Source organism: Lepidochelys kempii, chromosome 27, assembly GCF_965140285.1.
Source record: "Lepidochelys kempii isolate rLepKem1 chromosome 27, rLepKem1.hap1, whole genome shotgun sequence".
Taxonomy (NCBI): Eukaryota; Metazoa; Chordata; order Testudines; family Cheloniidae; genus Lepidochelys; species Lepidochelys kempii.
In genome coordinates, this window is record NC_136406.1 from 17507579 (window position 1) to 17527515 (window position 19937).

General features: G+C 60.1%; 1 protein-coding gene and 1 long non-coding RNA gene across 3 annotated transcripts; both read left to right on the forward strand.

Annotated features, from left to right (window-relative positions):
* Positions 1-82: 82 nt before the first annotated feature.
* Positions 83-7155, forward strand: HSD17B1 (hydroxysteroid 17-beta dehydrogenase 1). 2 transcript variants are annotated; one of them, XM_073325714.2, is made up of 6 exons: positions 83-1438; positions 2328-2489; positions 3180-3359; positions 3848-3941; positions 6208-6391; positions 6837-7155. In XM_073325714.2, the coding sequence occupies exons 1-6, from the start codon at positions 1342-1344 to the stop codon at positions 7005-7007; spliced, it is 888 nt and encodes a 295-aa protein (XP_073181815.1). In that variant the 5' UTR covers positions 83-1341; the 3' UTR covers positions 7008-7155. The 2 variants fall into 2 exon arrangements, with proteins under 2 accessions (XP_073181815.1, XP_073181814.1); XM_073325713.1 differs by lacking the exon at positions 83-1438 and having other exon boundaries at positions 1480-2489; positions 6208-6382.
* A 3211-nt stretch (positions 7156-10366) lies between these two features.
* On the forward strand, positions 10367-18735 carry LOC140903825 (uncharacterized). The gene is made up of 3 exons (XR_012156346.2): positions 10367-14735; positions 16162-16309; positions 17753-18735. It is a non-coding gene; the product is annotated as an uncharacterized LOC140903825 (long non-coding RNA).
* The last annotated feature ends 1202 nt before the right edge of the window (positions 18736-19937 follow it).

The window sequence follows — 19937 nt, forward strand, 5'->3', positions numbered from 1 at the left end:
GTCTCTTCCCCATCCCCTCCCGGCATTATTGACAGAGGGCGATGTGGCTCTGGGCGCTGTGCCCAGCGGGGCGAGGAGGGTGGCAGCTGTGAATCGGAGCAGGTCTCTGAGAACAGCCAGAGGCTGGAGTTCACAGCTGCAGGCAGTCACAACACGGCGCATCCCGGCCAGGCTGTCTGCAGCCAGGCAGCTGTTCCGGCGCTGCGGGACTCAGCTCTGCACTCGGAGCTCTGGGGGCTCCATGCCGGTGGAGTTTGGCTTGAGGTTCATGGCCAAGATACCCTTTTGTGGGTCTTAAATGAGCAACTGCAGGGGCCTGGCTTTGGATGCCCCTGGACCAGTCGCTTCTTCCCTCCAGTTCGGTCCCAGAGGACTGGAGAAGGCTTTGACATTTGCCATCTTTAGGAAGGGGACCAATGAAGTGCCAGGGCACTACAGGGGGGAGGGACAGCTCAGTGGTTTGAGCATTGGCCTGCTAAACCCAGGGTTGTGAGTTCAATCCTTGAGGGGGCCATTTAGGGATCTGGGCCAAAAATTGGGGATTTGTCCTGCTTTGAGCAGGGGGTTGGACTAGATGACCTCCTGAGGTTCCTTCCAACCCTGATATTCTGTGATACAGGCCAGTCAGCCCAACTTCGATCCCTGGAAAGGGACTGGAACAAATGACTAAACAATGCATGTGTAAGCACCTGGTGGATAACAAGGACTAGCCAGCATGGATTTGCCAAACCAGCTGAATTTCCTTCTTTGGCAGGGTCACTGGCCAAGTGGATGGGGGAAGCAGCAGCTGGGCCATCTCTCCATTTTCGCCAGGCTTTGGTGGCTCCAAGGGGAGGAGTGGAAGCTCCTTGGCTGGGGCGCTGGTGTTAATGGGGGTTTGGACGAAATGGTGGAGAGCACATGGAGCGATCCTGCTCTGGCCCTGTCCCATGGGGAAGGATCAGGCTGAGTCCAGGGGTCTCTGCTGGCCCCAATTCCTACCTGTCAACCCCCCACCCCACTGCTAACCATGGCTGCCTGGGGCTGTTACAGCCCTAAGTCCGTGTCCTGGGCCGGGGTGAGGCCATTTGTCGCCTCCTGCAAACAGCCTGCCCCTGCCCCGCCACACCCCTCCCCTGCTTGGGGCCTCAGCCGTGCCCTCTCTGCTGAAATCTTATCTCTCAGCTTGCTGAGAGTGAAGGCAAAAGGGAAGCTCTGCTGGGGGTGGAGGAGGGATGGGGGAGAGCCCAGCCTTGAGATAAGAAAGTAGACAAAATAGCAGAGCCCACAGCCCATGGGCTGTCTGCGGGAAGCAGGCGTCGCAGCTGCATTGGATGCTCAGTCTCCGAGCCAGAGCCAGCGATGGAGAAAACCGTGGTGCTCATTACAGGCTGCTCCTCGGGGATCGGCCTGGGGCTGGCTGTGCGCCTGGCCTCGGACGCCTCCTGCCGCTTTAAAGGTACTCCCCAGGCTCATAGAGCCGTGAGCTGGAGCCAGTCCTGACCCCGTGGCTGGTGCGCTCCAGTGCAATGGGCGCACGAGGGGCCGGCAGATACATGTTCCTCAGCTGGGAAGGAGGTGGGCTCCTCAGCCCCAGGGGATGGGAGTACTAGCTGTGGGCTGGAGATGGGGGATGCTGTGGGGCCGGGCATGGTGGGGCCGACGGGATACACACGCCTTTAAAGGTAATGGCGTACAGGCCCCCTAAGAGAGAAACCAATGGGGCAGCCAGGCTACTCCCTTCCAAGCAGTCTCAGCAGAATAAACTCCCTGGGGCCAGAGGGGAGGAGAAAAGGAAATGGTCCTGGGCAGGTCGCAGCCTGGGGGAGGAGAGGTGACTTGGAGCCATGTAGTGTCAGGCAGCACAAGGGGTGTCTAGTCCCAGCACATGCCTGGTGGTGAGCTGGCTGGGGTCCTGAGCACTTGTGGGGCGGCAGCAGCTGCTCCTGGTCCATGCAGATGGGGCTCCCTAGAGATCTGCTGCATCCCAGGAGGTGGGGGAACCGAGTCACTCGCTCTGCTCCTGTGTGGCCCTGGAGGGAGTTAGCCCCTTGGGGCCAGTGGATGGGCTGAACTGGCCAGGATGAGCCTTCGGTCTGAGGGGAGCCTGGGCCCAAGGTATCTCCTGCGGGGGGGGGGGACGTTCAGAAGACACTTGCATGGTGCAATCCACAGCAGAGCCTTTGTCCTCTGGAGTTGCTGGAGCCGCCCATATCAGGAGGGTCTTTGTACTCACCAGAGTGGGGGGCCTCCCCTGGAGGCAGAGCAGATCCGCTGCCAACTGCCCAGTGGCTGGGGGGGATTGCAAGCAGCCCCCACCCCAAAGCCGGGCACTTGTTCTCTCCTAGTCTACGCCACCATGCGCAACCTGGCCAAGAAGGAGCGGCTGCTGGAGTGCGTGAGGGGCTGCCACGCCAGCACCCTGGAGATCCTGCAGCTGGATGTCACCGACCCGCTCTCGCTCGCTGCGGCCGCACAGCAGCTGCAGGAGCAGCGTGTCGACGTGCTGGGTGAGCCAGTCTGGCCAGGCATCTCTGTGAGCCCCATGCTCCTCGACCCTGCCCCAGCTTCCGTCCCGCCCTCCTGGGCCCGCCCTGGGAAAGGGGCCTAGTTACCCAGCCAGCTCATTGCCTCTCCCCACCTGCTGGACACCAAGGGAGATCTGCCAGGTTCCCCTCCAGCTGCCAGGTTTGCCATGTGTGACAGGTCCGGGGGGTTGCACAGCTGAGACCCCACTAGCCAGCTCCTCGAGGGGCTGCCCCTGGGATCTGCCCATGGGCCCTGCAGAGCCTCTGAGGGAAAGGGAGGCCCCCAGAGCAATGTGGGGAGGGCCAGTGAGGCCCTAGGCCCCCCTCACCCCCCACCACACAGAAGGGGATAATGTCCAGTCCTGCTGCTCCTGCCGTCCCTGGGGTTTGTCCCGTGACTGGGAGAGAATCACGCTTCTCACTGCGAAAGAGACCGAAGTGTCCAGCCCTGGTGTCGGGGTGGCCACTGGGACAGGTAAGATCTAAGGGCTCAGCCCACAAAAGCCCATGACCAGAGCCCCATGCTTCAGATTTCTAAGCCAATTTCATGATGTTTTGGGGGCTGACTTGTTTTTGAATACATGGGGCTGGCGCTGAGGGGGACGTGGGCCCCAGGGAGCTCCCTTCCCTGCACCCCACTAACAGTGGCTCCTTGCTGTGCCCCACCCCCAGTGTGCAATGCCGGGGTGGGGCTGATGGGCCCCCTGGAGACCTGCTCCTACCAGGCCATGAAGACCATCTTCGATGTGAACGTGTTTGGGACCATTGGCACCATCCAGGCCTTTCTGCCCGGCATGAAGCGCCGCAAGGCTGGCAAGATCATCATTTCCAGCAGTGTGGGGGCACTGCAAGGTGAGAGACCCCCCTGCCCCATGGGGGAGGTACCTCCCAAGCCAGGCTTGGTCAGAAGCCCTGTCCCTGTGGAACCCAGCGACCCTCTCCCCAGGTGCCTGCTCACTGCACTCATCGGCCCCTCACTGCAGCCTGTGGGGTCCCGGCCCCACCCTTCTTGGGGAGATTCCGGCCATGCATGGCCTCACTGTCCACCAGGACCCTGGGGAGACTGGGCCTCTCACAAAGAGCTCGAGCAGCTGCTGTGGCGAGGCGGGGATTGGAGAGCAGCTCCCCTGATGTGTGCACGCACCAGGACAGCCATGCATGTGTTCTGTGATGCTGCCCGCACCCCATGGCCTGTGGGTACCTACGTAGCCTTGCAAATCCCTCCGCCTAGGGGTGAAAAGTGGGGCCCAGTATAACATCTGAGCTCCTAGGGTCTGTCTGGGAGGAGCTGGCCTGGGTCTCCCTGCTGGTTCTCACCCGTCCCTCCTGCTGTGCCCAAGGGATCCCCTTCAACGCCGTGTACTGCGCCAGCAAGTTTGCCGTGGAAGGTCTGTGTGAGAGCCTGGCTGTGATCCTGCAGCAGTTCAATGTGCAGTGAGTACCGCGGGGAGCTCACAGTGAACAGGCCTGAGGCCATGCAAAGGACTTTATACCTGTCGCTAGCACTCACTGCCCTGCAGCCACCTCTGGGGTGGAACAAGGCAGCTGTAGCCTGGTGCTATTGCTCAGTAGTTTGGGACGGAAAGAGTGTGATGAAGCGGGACTGTTCTTAACAGTTCCTCTGAATCGTGTGGGGGTGCCTCAGTTTCCCCTAGGCAGTTCTTAAGTATCTAGGGGGTGGGATAAGGTTGTATGGTCCTTGCAGAGCCCTAGAGGGCAGGTGTGTGCAGGGGTCTGGACACAGAGAATGGCCGAAACCCTGTTTCCTGGCCACTGATGGCCTGGGCCCTTCCCCCTGCAAGGTGAGAGCTAAAGGGTTGGAGAACAAAGGAATCAGGTGCCCTCCTGGCCCGGGAAAGGGACAAAGCCCAGAGGAGGGGGGGCTGGAGAGAGTTTCAGTTTGAGGCTGGCTGGGGACATGGTGTGAATCATAGAATATCAGAGTTGGAAGGGACCTCTGGAGGTCATCTAGTCCAACCCCCTGCCCAGAGCAGGACCCAGCTGAGGGGTCCTGTTCTCTGCACCTACAAGCTCTGGTTTAGACCATGTTCCTGTCGTCTAATAAACCTTCTGTTTTACTGGCTGTCTGAGAGTCACGTCTGACTGCGAAGTTGGGGGGCAGAACCCTCCGGCTTCCCCAGGACCCTGCTGTCACGGAGTGTGGGGGAGTCCAGGCCCTGCACCCCTCTTCCTGGGATTCACTGAGACTCTCAGACAGCCAGTAAAACAGAAGGTTTATTAGGTTTATTAACAGGAACACAGTCCAAAACAGAGCTTGTGGGTACAAGCAGGACCCCTCAGTCAAGTCCTTCTGGGGGAGCAGGGAGCTTAGACCCCAGCCCTGGGGTTCCCTGTGTTCCTCCACCCAGCCCCAAACTGAAACTAAACCCTCCCAGCAGGCTCCCTGCTGCAGTCTCCGTCCACATTCCCGGGTAGAGGTGTTACCTCCCCCTCCCCCTCCCGGCTCAGGTGACAGGCTCTCAGGTCTCCCCTCCCCAGGGCACATTCCCAGGTCAACACTCCCCCCTCCCTGCTTTGTCTCATCGTCACACCCGCCTGGGAGGACTCGGTGTGGGAAGCGCACGGAGGGGCAGAGGAGGCTGAATGCTCCGAGGTCAGACCCAGGAAGGGGGAAGCCGGGTGAGCTGTGTGTCCTGCAGACAGGCTGCTCCCAGAGAGGAGACTTCCCCAGAGTCCTGCCTGGCTTCGTAGGGAGCAGTCCCAGAGCACTGCCCGGGGACTCTGTGACAAAGGGAAGAATAATCCTGCAGCCAATTGACAGTGCAGGGGCACTTCCAGGCAAGAGGATGGAAACACCCGAATCGCTGGCGTTCATCCATTCCTGGAGTTTAAGGTCAGGAGGGACCGTTAGATTGTTTGGTCTGGCCTCCTGCATGGCACAGGCCAGAGAATCCCCTGGTTCCCCTGTCCTGAGCTCAAGAGCTGGGGTCTGACTAAAGCATCACCCAGAAAGGCACCAGTCTGGGTCTGCAGACCCCAGGAGACAGAACCCACCAGCGCCCTGGGGAGCTTGTTCCAGTGGTCAGTCACCTGCCCGGTTACAAACCGCTGCCTTAATTCTAACTGGAATTCATCTGGCTTCAGCTTCCAGCTGCTGGTTCCTGTTCTGCCTTTCTCAGCTAGCTTAGGGAGCCCACATTTTCTCCCCGGGAAGGTCCTGCCGCGCTGTCCTAGTCCCCGTTCAGTCACCGTTCTGGGAAGCTGACCAGCCTGGGCTCGGTCCCTCGCCCTGTGCAGCATCGTCTCCAGCCCTGGAATCGCTTTTGTGGCTCTTTCCTGCCACCTCCCCAAGGTCTCCACACAACACTCGCCCCAGACCTGCACGCAGCATTCCAGTTCCAGCATCGCTCGCACCGCGGCCGGCTACGGAGGGGAAATCTGGGTGGCTTGGAGACGTCTGTGCACCAGCAAGTCCAACATGCCACCATCCTCGGCCCTAGCATGTAACGGCTGTGCTCTCCCTGCCTCTGGGCCTGTCCCCGTCACACACACCCCTCCAGCTCCTGGGGGCCATATTGCAGAACTGGCTCAAGAGGCCGAGTGCCCAGGGCCTGGGGGTGAAAGCCCCTCTGTGTGTGCTTGTAGGGTGTCACTGGGGGCTCTGCCCCTGGGCAGGGTGGGGCGTGCTGGCTCTGTCTGCACAGACAGCTGTCCCCGTCTCTGTTCTCTCCTCCCGCAGCATCACGCTGATTGAGTGTGGCCCAGTCAATACGAGCTTCCTGGCCAACCTGCAGCGCATGGACACCGAGGGCTGCGTGCTGCAAGGCCTGGACCCGCAGACCTGTGCCCTGTACAGCCAGTACCTCCAGCACAGCCAGAGCCTCTTCCGCGATGTGGCCCAAGACACTGAGGAGGTCCTGCAGGTCGCTCCCAGCCCCCCGCTTCTCTGCCCAGGGGAGAGGGGCAGGGCCAGGGCCAGGGGCTGAGGCAAGCCCTGAGCCCCAGAGTGCCAAGGAGGGGTGCCCGCAGAGCAATCTAGCCCTGGGGAGAAGAGCCATGAGTCGGCCGTGACAGGGTGCAGCCACCCCCTGTCTTCACACTGCTCCCTTTCCCGGGGAGCATGAGGGCGGGGAGCCTGGCGCAGCCCTCTCTGCCCACAGGGGCCTAAGGTGGGGCTGCTCCCTGGACAGGGGAAGGGTCTGTACAGTCCCAGGCAGGGCTCTGGCCCTGTTATGCTGACATGGCCCTGCTCTTCCTGTCAGCTGAGCCTCCTGCCCCTCAGCGAGGGGATCCCCAGCCCCCAAGAGGTCCCCTGCCTACCGCCAGCTTGGAGCTGTCCCTCATGTGCCCCCTCTCTGCTTTTCCCAGGTGTTCCTGGAAGCCATCTGCACCCCCTGCCCCCCTCTGCGCTCTTTCACCACCCAGTTCTTTATGCCGCTCACCCGGCTCAAGCTGACAAGCCCTGACGGCTCAGAGTACGTCCGCGCCATGCACAAGTTCGTGTTCTCTGCGGGCGAGGCCCAGGGCGACCGGGTGTGAGGGGGAGCAGCATGGCCGTCCCAGAGCGAGGAGGGGTTCGGAGTGAAGCAGCCCTCACATTGCCCTGAGTTTGTACAGGTGGGCTGTGCTCCCCCCCAGTGGGGACGTGACCCTGCCACGGGGCCCCAATAAACTTGTCTGCTCCCTGCACGGCTCCTGGCTCCGTCCACCCCACCGCTGCGCCCTGTAGTCTGCACTGCCCTGGGTGGCTGCTGCAAGGGGGGCAGGCTGGGGGGGTATGTGGGAAGGAGCTAGGGCAGCGAGCCCTGCTCAGGTTGTGTCTGCCTTGGGGGTGGATGGGGCTGGGACCCTGGGACACCTTGCCAGGTGCCACAATCACTGTGGTGAAGTGTCAGGGACTCCCAGCCATCCCCATGCACCTCCCCAGCCGGCGTGAGAGGATCATGCTGACAGCTGGGGGATGCAAATCCCACTAGCCAGTCTAGCCCCCATGGCAGCCTGGGGCAGTGCTGGGCCCTGCCTGGGCATGGGGAGGTCTGCCACCCCCACCCCTTGCTGCTCTCCCAGTGCGAGCTGTAGTTCACTGGTCTCTATGTTAAACCTGGTCCCCCAAAGGCAGGTCACAAAGTCTCCCCTGTTGGGCCGAAGTCCTGCCATCTGCCTTCTGGAGTAGGGCGTGAAGACGAGGCCAAGCTAGGGCATTTAAAGCTCAAGCTGTAGCCCCCCTCAGGCATTTCAACCTGCCAATGCTGCTTGATCTTCCCTGTGTCAGCAGCCGCTGGGCAATACGCGATGCCCAGACTGGTGTGTGAGGAATCCTGGTGTGACGCAGCAGGGAGGGGGGAGTGTTGACCTGGGAATGTGCCCTGGGGAGGGGAGACCTGAGAGCCTGTCATCTGAGCCAGGAAGGGGACAGGGAGGTGACACCTCTGCCCAGGAATGTGGACAGAGACTGCAGCAGGGAACCTGCTGGGAGGGTTTAGTTTCAGTTTGGGGCTGGGTGGAGGAACACAGGGAACCCCGGGGCTGGGGTCTAAGCTCCCTGCTCCCCCAGAAGGACTTGACTGAGGGGTCCTGGTTGTACCCACAAGCTCTGTTTTGGACTGTGTTCCTGTTGTCCAATAAACCTTCTGTTTTACTGGCTGGCTGAGAGTCTCAGTGGATCCCAGGAAGAGGGGGGCAGGGCCTGGACTCCCCCCCACTCCGTGACACGTGGTCCTTACATGTGGCACTGAGCCCAGTGGGCACAGCCACCTTCATGCGCCAGTCAGCTTGGAGCAGCAGCTCACTGGCGTGAACCACGCTGCCGGAGGGGCCTCAGCATTAGCTCCTGTCTCCTCTGCTCCCCCTGAACCCCTGCTCTCTCTGTGCCCCCCCCATGGGAGACCCCCCCAGGTTGCAGCAAGGTTTGGTGCTGCAGGCACCGGTGTCACGGCGTCCCCGGGCGATGCTCTGGAAATGCTCCCTACGACGCCAGGCAGGACTCTGGGGCAGTCTTCTCTCTGGGAGCAGCCTGTCTGCAGGACACACAGCTCACCCGGCTTCCACCTTCCTGGGTCTGACCTCGGAGCATTCAGCCTCCTCTGCCCCTCCGTGCGCTTCCCACAGCGACTCCGCCCAGGCGGGGCTCCTGGGGAACGCAGAGGGTCCTGCCCCTAACTCCGCAGTCAGACGTGACTCTCAGCCAGCCAGTAAAACAGAAAGTTTATTAGATGACAGGAACATGGTCTAACACAGAGCTTGTAGGTGCAGAGAACAGGACCCCTCAGCTGGGTCCATTTTGGGGGGCAGTGAGCCAGACAGCCCCGTCTGCACTTCACTCCATGTCCCAGCCAGCCCCAAACTGAAACTCTCTCCAGCCCCTCCTCCTCTGGACTTTGTCCCTTTCCCGGGCCAGGAGGGCACCTGATTCCTTTGTTCTCCAACCCTTTAGCTCTCACCTTGCAGGGGGGGAAGGGCCCAGGCCATCAGTTGCCAGGAAGCAGGGTTTTGGCCATCCTCTGTGTCCAGACCCCTGCACACACCTGCCCTCTAGGGCCCTGCAATAATCATACACCCTTACCCCACCATCTAGATACTTAAGAACTGCTTAGGGGAAACTGAGGCACCCCCACACTATTCAGAGGAAACATTAAGAACAGTCCCACTTTGTCACATCTCTCCCTCCTTCGAGATCGAACTGAGTGGGGTCACTTTAGCCGGTGACCTGGGGAAGTTTGAAGCCACCAACGTTCCCATGGATGCCCCAGCATCTCTCCCATTCCTTGGTGGGGAGTTACACCAGGCCCTTCCAGTTTCACGCCCTCCCTTAGGTCGGGGGTGGTCGATAGCACTCACAGGCCACATGTGGGAAGGTTTATGCGGCCCGTGCCCTTTGGCCACCCCAAAACCCCAGGGGGTAGAAGCAGCAGCAGCATGAACTGGCGGTGGGGGAGCGGAGAGGCCTAGGGGACCTCCCCGGGGTGAGTGGGGATAGACCCGGGGGGGCCAGTTCTGCAGGGAACCTCGAGACTAAATTGCTGCCCCTGGTTGGGGAGGGGGGGATGTGGATGCCACCTCACTGCCTTTGAGCAGGCTGGCGATTTGAACCAGGGGGACCCTGCGGAAAAGCCCCAGTGTCTAGCTCCCTTGCTGGGTCCCAAGGCCATAGACTCCATCAGCCAGATGGGTGGGGAGGTAGACAAGCTCCCACTCCTGACCCCAACCTATATGTCTGTGTGGAGTTTCCTTGGGCCAGGCCCCTCGGACCCCCAGTGGGAGCGGAAGGTGACGGTCAATGGGGAGACATTCCTGGGGTGGCGAGATCCTGGGACAGAGAGAACTGTTGTCAGGCCCTGGGTGGTGCAGCCTCAGATGCTGAGGGGCAGGGTGAGCTGGGTGAGGGTCCCAGGGATGAAGCCCCTCGCCCTGCCTATGGCCCAGATCCCTGTGCAGACACAGGAGGGGTCGGACTGGCTGGCCGTTGGGGTTCTCCAGGATACCAGCTGCGAGATCCTGTTGTGGGGTGACTGTATCTCTTTGGGACAGGATCCAGGCCCTGCTCCAGTAACTGCCAAGGGTTTGAATTTGGATCCAGGGAACCATTTGGTGGAGAGGGAAATGGTTAGTGAAAATGCAGATGACCTGGCTGGCAGCAGGGAGGAGCCTCTAGGCTCAGGCTACCTGCCTGCCTGTAACCAGACCCCTGGGGCTCCCCGCCCCCCTTGCACACCGGAGAGGGGGCTCACGCTGGCTCTGATGCTGTGAGGAAAGCAGCGAGCTCGCTGCCTATCCCCACTGGGACAGCAAGGGCAGCGCTGAGCACAGTGGGAGCTGAGACCCCAGCTGAGTAGGGGGAGACACAGGCAGGGCAGGGGATCTGTTGGGAGTGGCAAGGTGCTTGGTAAGGAAAGTCTGGATGAACCTAGGCAACCTTGTGAGCTGATGGCTTTGTCTAGTCAGCAGGGTGGGAAGGCGAGGAGAGTGGAAGAGGAGTGTCCCTGGACCTTACCTGTTAGCTGGGTGGAGAATTGTGACAGGGAAGGAAATGTGCCCGTGTCTGTCAGGGGTATTTACTTGCAAATGGAGGGAGCTACCCTGATCTCCAAGCAGTTGTCTGTGACCAGCCTTGTGTGATGGGACAAGGGGAAAGAGATCCCAAGCTGTGTGTCTGGGAAAGGAGAAAGTGTGTCCGGCTTGTCTTTCTCTGTGGAGCAGACAGAAGGGGCCTTTCAGCCCGTGATGGTTGAGGGTCGTGCAGTTGTCCCAGAGCTGGTTCTGGATTCAGCTAAAGCCCAGGAAGGGAAGGGTCCTAAGTTTGTGTCTGCTTGGGAGAATGGCCCTGTAACTAGGTCGCATCCAGTTAGTGCCTATGCAAAATTCCAGAGACCCGACAATTCTGGTGCTTGTATTTTGCCTGTTGCTAGTGTGTGGCTGGGAAAGGGTGGAGCAACTCTGTCTAATCAGGGTGAGATCCTAGCCAGGGCACAAGGAGAGCATGAAGGTGATGTGATCGTGTTATTTACTGAGGGTGTGGAAACCTGTAGCAAGAAGGAAAAGATTCCTGAACTTGTGTGTGGCAAAGGGCAGGAGAATGCTTCTGACCTTTTATCTAGGAAGTCTGTGAGTTTGCCTGAAAGGGGATTGTGTAGGAATCCACCGGATGGGCCAGAGGTAATTCTGGATGTAAGGGAGACCCAGAAAGAGTCTGTTGTTGCTCAGGAAAGTGTTCCTCTAGAGCAAGCCCTAGGTAAAGAGGGTAAGAGCAGAATTTCTGTGAAGGGTGATTTGTTGCATAGAAAAGCCCTAGGGAAAGGAATCCTTTCCAAGCAGTTTACTGCAACTGAAGGGTGTGAAAGTGATTTAATCAAGAAAGTTTCAGTTCCTAACAGCCAGAAATTTTCTGTTGTGAATGGATCCACTGACTTTCCTGTTGAAAGATCCAGTGTGGATAGCTTTGAGAAGGTCTCAGATGAAGTGAAAGCTGTTAAGAAAGTTAAACAGTCCCACTTCGTCACAACCGGTCTCTCCGCTGGGCTCATTTCCCCAGTGTGCCGCAGGGCACAGGAGTGGAACGGGGAGGTGCAGAGGGCTGTATTTCATTTCTCCTGAGGGCTGGGCCATACGTAGGGGACTAAACACTCCTAGCCCCCCTCCTCCCGCAGAGCGGGGCTGGTGCCCGTGGCACGTTCGAGGGGAGAACTGCCCTTTCTGATGCCCCAGAACCAGACTGTCCCATGCAGTATCAATCTCCCCCCATTAAGCTCCCGCTCTCGCGGCTTCTCTCCCTTCTCCAGCCCCCCAACCCATGTCCTGTACGTCATTCCTCCTCTCTTCCCTCTGCCCTTCCTCCCCCATGGCAGCTCCCATCTGCCCCCACATGGGCTTCAGTTCCCCCCACAACCGCCCCCTCTAGGCCTGGGCTCAGCAATGCTAGAGTGATGCTTCCACTGGTGTGTCATGGCTGAACTTCAGCGTGACGCACCCCACTGAGGGCCATGGGGGAGCTCACCCCTGGCCGAGCTCTTGTTTCAGGCTCTCTGCAGACACAGGCAGATGTCATGATCACCTTTGAAGGGTTTCTTCGCCACCAGAAGGGCTAGATGCTCAGATTCTGAATATGGGCCGGGCCACATCACGGCACCAAGCGGGCGAGATGCAGCCTGTGGGTGGCTTGACTGGCAGCCCCGCAGGGGATGATGCTGGAGCTGCCTTCTGTCCGAGGAGCTGTTACACCAGGGTCCTCACCACTCCTGGGCCCTGAAGATCCTGTCGCGCTTCCTGCAAGGAAGGTTCATCGTGTGGGAGCCACAGCCCAGCCCAGCCCAGTGGCATCAGCTCCTCTCGCACCAAGGCTGGAGCTGTCTCTATGGGCTTCCCCGCCTGAGGAATCTGGTGCTGTGCCCTGGGTGGAGAATGGCTGCTCTGCCCCACCCCAGGAGTAGCTGCATCTCCGGAGTCAGTAAAGCACGCAGGGCTCCCGCCGCATGGCAGGTGCTCGGGCAATAGACGGGCTGCTTATTACTGGGCATGTGAGAAGCAGACTCGTGAGCCCCTGGTTCGGAGATGAGCCTGAGCTGGCTCTGAGCGGGTCCCTCTGGCCTGGCCGCTCCACGGGGCTGGGGCTCCTCGCTGTGTGGCTGCGGGGTCAGACTTGGCTCAGGGCAGGCAGTGCAAGGGCCCAGAGGTCATGCTCTGGGATGACTCAGAATTTACCCCAGTGGGTCCCTCTGCCCGGAGGCCGAGCAGTTGTTGCATGGCACCAGCCTGTCACAGGCAGCAGAGCAAACACATCAGCGGGCTGGGGGAGCGGGGTGGGGGCATCCCCCCGGCACCTGCCACTGCAAGGCAGCGGTGTGATGGCTGGGCACTGTTGGCATGTTCTGCTGCCAGGCAGGCGAGTTATACCAGCCCCAGGCTGGCACATGCAGCAGATGGGCAGGTGCGCTCTACTAAAGCCAGCCAGGCAGTTGCATTACACTCCGGTGAGCCAGGCACCGCAGGCTGGGGCTGGCGCTAACCGAGCACGGTCTGGGCCCCATTCCACGTCAGCTTCAGCCTCTGCAGCGAGGCTCTAGCCACCTGGCGCCCGGCTGCAGCCCTAGTGGCTCACCCCGTCTCCGGCCTCCTGCCCTGGCACTTTCATCTTTCCCCCTGCCTGCTGGGGCTGGAGGAGCCGGAGTCACCTGGGTCCTTGAAGCAGCGAGGTGTGGGAGGAAGGTGTGGGAAGGCGGGGGCAGGGAGGGATATTCACCAGTCCCTCATTCACCTCCGAGCACTGAAAGTCCTGCCTGGTGCCTTGTTAATGCCCGGCCCGATCATGGCCCTGGCCCGGCAGCCAGGGCTCTCCAGGGATCACAGAGTGGCAGGACCGGGTGAAGCTGTGCTAATCCTGCTGCTGGGCTCGGGTGTGGGGTGGGCTCAGCCAGGACTCCCCGTGCAGACCCGCAAAGAGCCAGAGTGTCCCAGGCCCACTTGTTTGTCTCTTCCACGAGAGGCTGATGCAGGTGAGCAGCCGGGCAGCTAGGGCTGCATGATTCAGCCCATGGGAGGGGGAAATGGAAACACAAACAACTGCTCCAGGATGGCCGGGCACTCGACCAGCTGGGCAGAGCTGAGCCAGGATGCTTCAGAGCCTCCAAGGGCAGCAACAAAGGCTAGGGATTGGCAGGCCACAGGGGCCAGTCTGAGCTCCTGTGTCCCCCAGGCCAGCGAGTCCCTGCCAGTTCCAGGGGTCAGGTGTGGGCTAGGTTCCCATAAACAGAGACCAGGGTCTGGGGGGTTGGCAGAAGAGGCTGTTCCAGTGCTCTCAGCCCCACCCCCAGCAGGGGCAGGACCTGGCCCATGGGCGCTCTCCTGCTTTTCTTATTGTTTGTCTGTTCTGGGGCCCGAGCCTGGGCCCAGCGCGTTTCTCCCGCAGAACAGCCTTCTCGGGGGTGGTGAGTGCCCATGCCTGCCTCCACCCCTGCTCCCGCTGCACCCTGGAGCCATGGCCATTAAAAGGCTCCGGCTCCCTAGAGCAATACAGATGTAACCAGCCCCCTCCCCTTGGGACTGGAACGTTGGGACTGAAGCCACGAGAAAGTGGTCTCAGTCCATTGGCAGAGCTGTGGGGAAGGGGGAGCCCAGGGCTGGGATAACAGGGGTCTGCGGGTCGGGATTGAGGGGCACTAGCAGAGCCGGGGATGGGTAGCTTGCACAGTCCCTGTCCAGCTTTGCCTGGCACCTGCTTGCGCTGTGGGCCCCTCACTTTCACAAGCACCAAATCCAGGCGTTGCAATAAACCAAGTCACGCGGGGCGTGGAGAAGAGGGCAGACCCCCAGCCCCACCTGGGCTCAGGGCTGTGCCCCTCTGCTGCCAGTCTGGCAGGGCAATGGCTACCTGCACCTACCTGGGCAAGGCGTGTCGCGGTGACACTGTCCCCAGAGCCCAGGCTTCCCTGCTCTGGCCTGGGAGGCTGATTTCCCCGTGCCAGGGGACTGGGCGCTCACATTTTCTGCCTGCTCAGTGAAGGAGCCTGTGACCAGCTCCTATTCAGCCTGAGCATGGAAGATTAACTGCAAGACCTCCCCATCGCTGTCCTCCCAAAGGCTAGCAGCACTTGCCTGGCGAACAATACCTGTCCACCCACCGCCCACTGAGAAGGAAGAGGAAGCTTGGCGGGGTGATGGCTCCCTCTTTTCTGACGTACCCACTGGGAACGCGGGGCTGTATATAAGGAGGGGACGCGCTGCCTGCCTGACACTTCACTCAGCAGCCAGGACAGCAAGCGCCAGGAAAGAGCAGAGGTAAGTGCCCTCTTTGTGTGTCCAATTTGTAATGGGGACAGAGCGCACCCGAGTACCACGCTCCCCTAGGAAAGGACGGCAGGGTGGGGGACTCCTGGAACCGGCTCTATCAACCCCGCGGCAGTGCTCAAATTACAGGGGGGCCGGGTTGCCTGGCTGCTTTTTGGGGCTACCTCATTGCTGTCTCATGGCCCCGTCCTTCTCACCACTGTTCCAATCAAAGCAAGCTGCTTGACATGCAGGGCCCCCCTGCTTTTTCCCCTGAGCTGAATCTGCCTGCTGGCTGCAGGGTTTAGCAAAGACTCTGTGCTTAGGAAACTTTAGGACTTTTTCCCACTAAAAGGCTCCAGGAGGAGATGCTGAGAACTTGGCAGTCCCTCACACAAATCACATCGCTCGGCTAACCTTCATGCAGGGTCTTCCGGGGCAGTGCTGGGGCAAGCTGCCATGCTGAGAGCAAAGCCCACAGCCAGGAAAGGCGGAAGCAGGCAGGTCCCACAAGCAGCCACGGGAGGATAATAATGAAAAAACAGAGAGCTAACACACACCCCTGTTAGGCAGGGGACTGGCCACAGGGATAGCCACTGTCCACCCCCTGTCCATGCAGAGCTGCTCAGAATCGCCCGCTCGCTGCAAAGCTGCTGCCGCTGAGGATGGAATTCCAGCTTGGCAGAAAACGACCGGCCCTTAATGCTCCCCCCAGGCTTCAAAGCCCAGGCTGCAGCCCGAGCCGCAATGTCGAGTCGCACAGCTCTTTTTAGCATGCTGGCGTGAGCCCTGCTGCCCAGATCTGTGGGTTGTGCTGACATGCCCTGAGGTTCACTCCAGTAACCGCCCAGGTCACCAAGCTGGAAACGCGCTGCCCCACCTCTCCCAGCAGCATCTGGCCTTGCTGCGTTTCGGTCCCAGCCCCCTGGTTCCAGTGACCGCGTTGCCTGTGGGGTGAACAAATCTCCCCCACGTCAGGGCTGAGTCCCATGTGTGGACAGTGCCTGTGAAGAGCCTGGTGAAAGCCCCTAGCAGGCCCGTGGGTGGCCTGGAGAGGGCCTGGGGCTCATTCTGCCCTAGGTTTGGTTCACTCTGTCCTGTCTGTCTGGAGTAGTGGCCAGAGCAGGGACTTGGAGTCCACTCCCAGAGCTGTCACCATCCGGCTGTGTGACCGTGGGCCTCGCAGGGAGCTGTTCATTCCTGGCTGGGAGGCATTCCAGCAGGGCAAAGGGCTGCTGCTGTTCCTCTGGCTCAGTCCGGCTTAGTAGCACTGCCTCTCCCTGGCAGTGCGAGGATTTCAGTGCCAAGGCTTTTCTCTACCCCTGGGGCAAGTTCCACGCTGCCCAGGCACCCCCAGGAGAGTGATGCTGCTGCTCCAGGCCAGCCTTCGGCTGAGAACCCCCCAGGGTGTAGCATGGCAAGTTCTCTTCTGTTACAGCCAGCAAAGGCTATTTCCAGAGATGAACCTGATGCTTCAAGTCACCTTCCTTGGTCTCCTGTCCCTGCTGGTGCAGGGCTGGGTTCAGAACCGATCCCTGCAGAGTGAGAGATGGAGCATGCTGGACCTGCCGCAGAACAGAGAACTGGTGAGCTGGGGGGCTGGTCTCGCTCCTAGATCAGGGGGCTGAGGCTTTTTGCACATGGCATTCCCACGATGCCGGAGCTGAGCTGGGCTGGAAGCGGCTCTCACTACCACCGGGGGGTGGGGTGGGGGGTGGAAAGGCTTTTGATGAATAACTGATCACATCTCCCTTGTAGCTGTTATATGGAGGAGCCGGGGGGGCGGGGAGGAGCGTCTCTTTCTTTTCCATAACACAGGCTTGGGGAGGGGGCGGCTGGGATCGAAGGCAGCGAGATACCTCTGGGGTGAGGTTACATTAGCCAAGCCCTTGAGAGGGGCCTCGGCCTTTCTCTGCCGTCTCTGGAGCTCAGGAAGTTTCATTTCAAGTGCCCATTAGGGCCTCACTAATGAGCCACAATACCGGTGCCAGATGAATTCGCTCTCGCCGCAATGTCTCATGCCACAGCGGGCCCTGCAGGGCCGCCCGGCTCCCGGGCTGCAGGAGGCATTGTCTGGGGGAGCGCAGGTAAAGCCCCCGCCCGGGGAGTCCAGGCTCAATGGGGGCCTAAAAGCAAAGGGTCACGTGCTAACGTGTGTGTCTGTACGAGACAGAAGGGCAAGGACGTGGCCTGTCGCCCTCCCGCTGGGAGCGGATACCGCTCCTCAGCCTGACTGTGCAAGGAGCCCTCTGCTGCTCCCCGCAGGGTCCCCCTGGGAGGCGGCTGGGGGCCCATGCCCTGCGCTGAGAGCACTCTGAGCGTCCCGTCCAGACAAAGCGGGTGAGGGGGGTGCCCCCGGGATCGGAACGGGCCAAGCCCCTTCAGACTCAATGAGAACAGACCCAGATGGCACCTCAAGCCCAGAGCTGTTACCCCTTGGGACGTTCTCCCCGGCGGCCACTGCTGGACAGAGAAAACCATTAACAGAAGGAGCAAGCTAAACCTAAGGGCAGCGCAGCCCCAAGCACAGCGAGGTGGAGCGGTATCGGAGCCCTGGGGCTGGCTGTCCCAGGGGAGGTGAGCTCCAGCGAGGCAAGGGGCCTGGGAAGTGGGTTTGTGGGCCTGAGCTGCTCACTTCCAGCAACCTTGCAAAGCCAGGAGCTGCAGGCTGCTCCCTGTTCCACCTGGCGCACCATGTGGTGAGCTTGGAGTCCAGCCCCTCCTCCCCGGGACTGGGAGCAGCTCCCCGGGGCCCTGTGGAGGAGGCACTAGCAGTGAGCAGGACCCAGGTTGTTAATGCACCAGCTGACTCAGGCCTGGTTTCCCCCATGGTTCCTAAGTGCCCTGCAGAGCTACTTCAGCAGCAGAGGGATCCACATAGAGAAAACTGGGCCGGCCTTTGTGCTGTCCACGAGGAATCGCAACCTGGGGGACCAGGGAGAACGAGAGCTGGTGGCCCCCGAGAGGGGGGTAGATGACTAGGAAGAGCTGATGGCAGGTAATTGCTCCCTTTCCTTGTCTTTGCTCAGGACCGGCTGGCTTGGCACCGTTAAGACAGACGACGCGGGGCCCCTGTGAGCATCGCGTGGGCAGTTAGTTTTGTCCTCTCTGTCGTGCATTAGCCCGAGTTACCTGAACATCCACAGAGGCAGCGAGGGCTAGTGGAGTGGAAGTGGGACTGGGACCCAGGAGCCAGCAGGTTTATTGTCAGCAGTGTGGCCTTGCGCTTCTGACGGGGATGATGATCCGGGTGGGGCTTCACTCAGCAATGTCTGCAAAGAGCACTCAGGGTGAAAACCCCAAGCAAGGACTAGGCAGAGTTGGTCCACTGTTTGCTTCCCAGCCATCACATGGTGACTGTTCGAGCCCTGCTCTGCCCCAAGCGTCGGCCCCCGCTCTGCATTGCTTCCCAAGGACCTGCAGTAGAACAGGTACCAAAGAGTTACCCTGGGAGCCCTCGAGATCGACTGGAAGGGAGCCCGTGCAAGGGAGGGCAGGCCCAGGTACCACACCCACCTTGCCCTGGTGAAACGAAACATGCAAACTTCCAGACATTTTCATGATCGACCAGGTGCATTGTGGGGGGGTTATGCCTCTGTGAGCTAACAGGCCTAAGCCACTGCTGGAAGCGGAGCCTGGACGAGAGGAGTCTACGTTCTGGTCCGCACACCAGGAGGCAGGATACTGGAGACGATGAGAATAACAGGCTCTATGGGCCTGGGGGGCAGAGCCGGTGCGGAGGGAGCGGGATACCAGGCTCGATGGGACAATGCTCTGTCCCAGTGTGTATGGTAACTCTCTGTTACCCGGCCTTCCGGAGTCCAGCATTGACTGCTTCCACCTTGGTCCTTTCCTGTTCCGGTGGAGTCTTGGCAATACGATCTCGTCGGCCTCTGAGTATGTCACAGTGATTCACTGACTCTCTCCTGCCGCTGCCGCTGCTGTGCACACAAACACACGCACACGCACACGCGTGACCTTTTCACATTTGCTGGGCTCTGCCTGCAATGCTGCGCCGTAGGTTTTGGATTCAATAAATTCTCCTCTCTAACGCTTGTCATGTCACCTTCTTTGTGAATAGCTGCCATTTGGCTGTGTCTCCGCACGTGAGATACCTGCTCCTTCCCCCCTCCCCCGGACCACTCCAGGATTCGGCAAGAAGGATTCACACTGTCTGTCACACAAACAGGAGAATTCAGAATTATGTGTTGAAAAGACCAGACAAGAAATAGCCACCATCCCTGAGCTACCTCCCGGGAGTGAGGAAAGCATTAATATTATACAATGAGAACACTGCTGCATCCTTAAGGATGGAGTAGCCGCCACTCCATCATCACAATTATCTAATCTACCTACTGTTTATAGTGCACCCATCACCATAGTATCTGGTCACTGCCCGCCTCCCCTGTCTTTCTTGGGGACACCTGGAGCTCCTGCTTCAGCGCTTGAACTCAGAAATTTTGTCTGGACCTTTTAAAAGTAGGTTTCTTTCGTGTCTTTGCTGCTATCATGGAAGGACTTAGAGCAGATTCTGCCCAGAGCCCCAGAGAGCACCATCCCTGGGGCAGGTTTCTTCCCCATCCCCCTGCCCGACAGCTCCTGCTGCCTTGATCTCACCCCCTGCCCTGGACAAGCCCTCCCGGGCCCCTGCAGTTAGGAATTCCCCAGGCCAATGCACCGGAGCAGGGCACAGTCCTGCAGCCTGGCATCGCAAGGATGTGACATGGTGCTGCAGAAGAGGGTTATCAGAGTAATTTGGGTTTGTTTCTGCAGTGAGATAAGGAGGTAGAGTGTGCTCGCTGGTACCAAGGCCTGGCCCGGGCCACGCAGGGAGAAGAAATGTCTTCTGAAGCATTAAGAAAGCTGCCCTAAGTGTGGAAAGAAGCGGTTTCAGAAAGGGCTGAGGCCAGGTGGGAAAGGCTGTTCCCAGAGCCTCATCTCTAGGCAGGGACACAGTAGTTAGGGATGGAGAAGCCTCGGCACTCACAGGACTCATTCCCTCAGTGTCACCCACACATCCTGTCCCATCCCGGAGCCCATTCTCCAGCACTACTGGCCTGTTCTGCGGAGAAGCTTCACGCGCCCAACTCCAGGTGGCTGAAAAGCTCCTGCAGGTGCTGTATAGGTCAGCTGCAAGCCCCAGACAACACAGTCGCTTGCTCAAGAGGCTTCTCGGCCTGGCGAAGCGACTCGAGGGCCTTTTCCTGTCTGTAA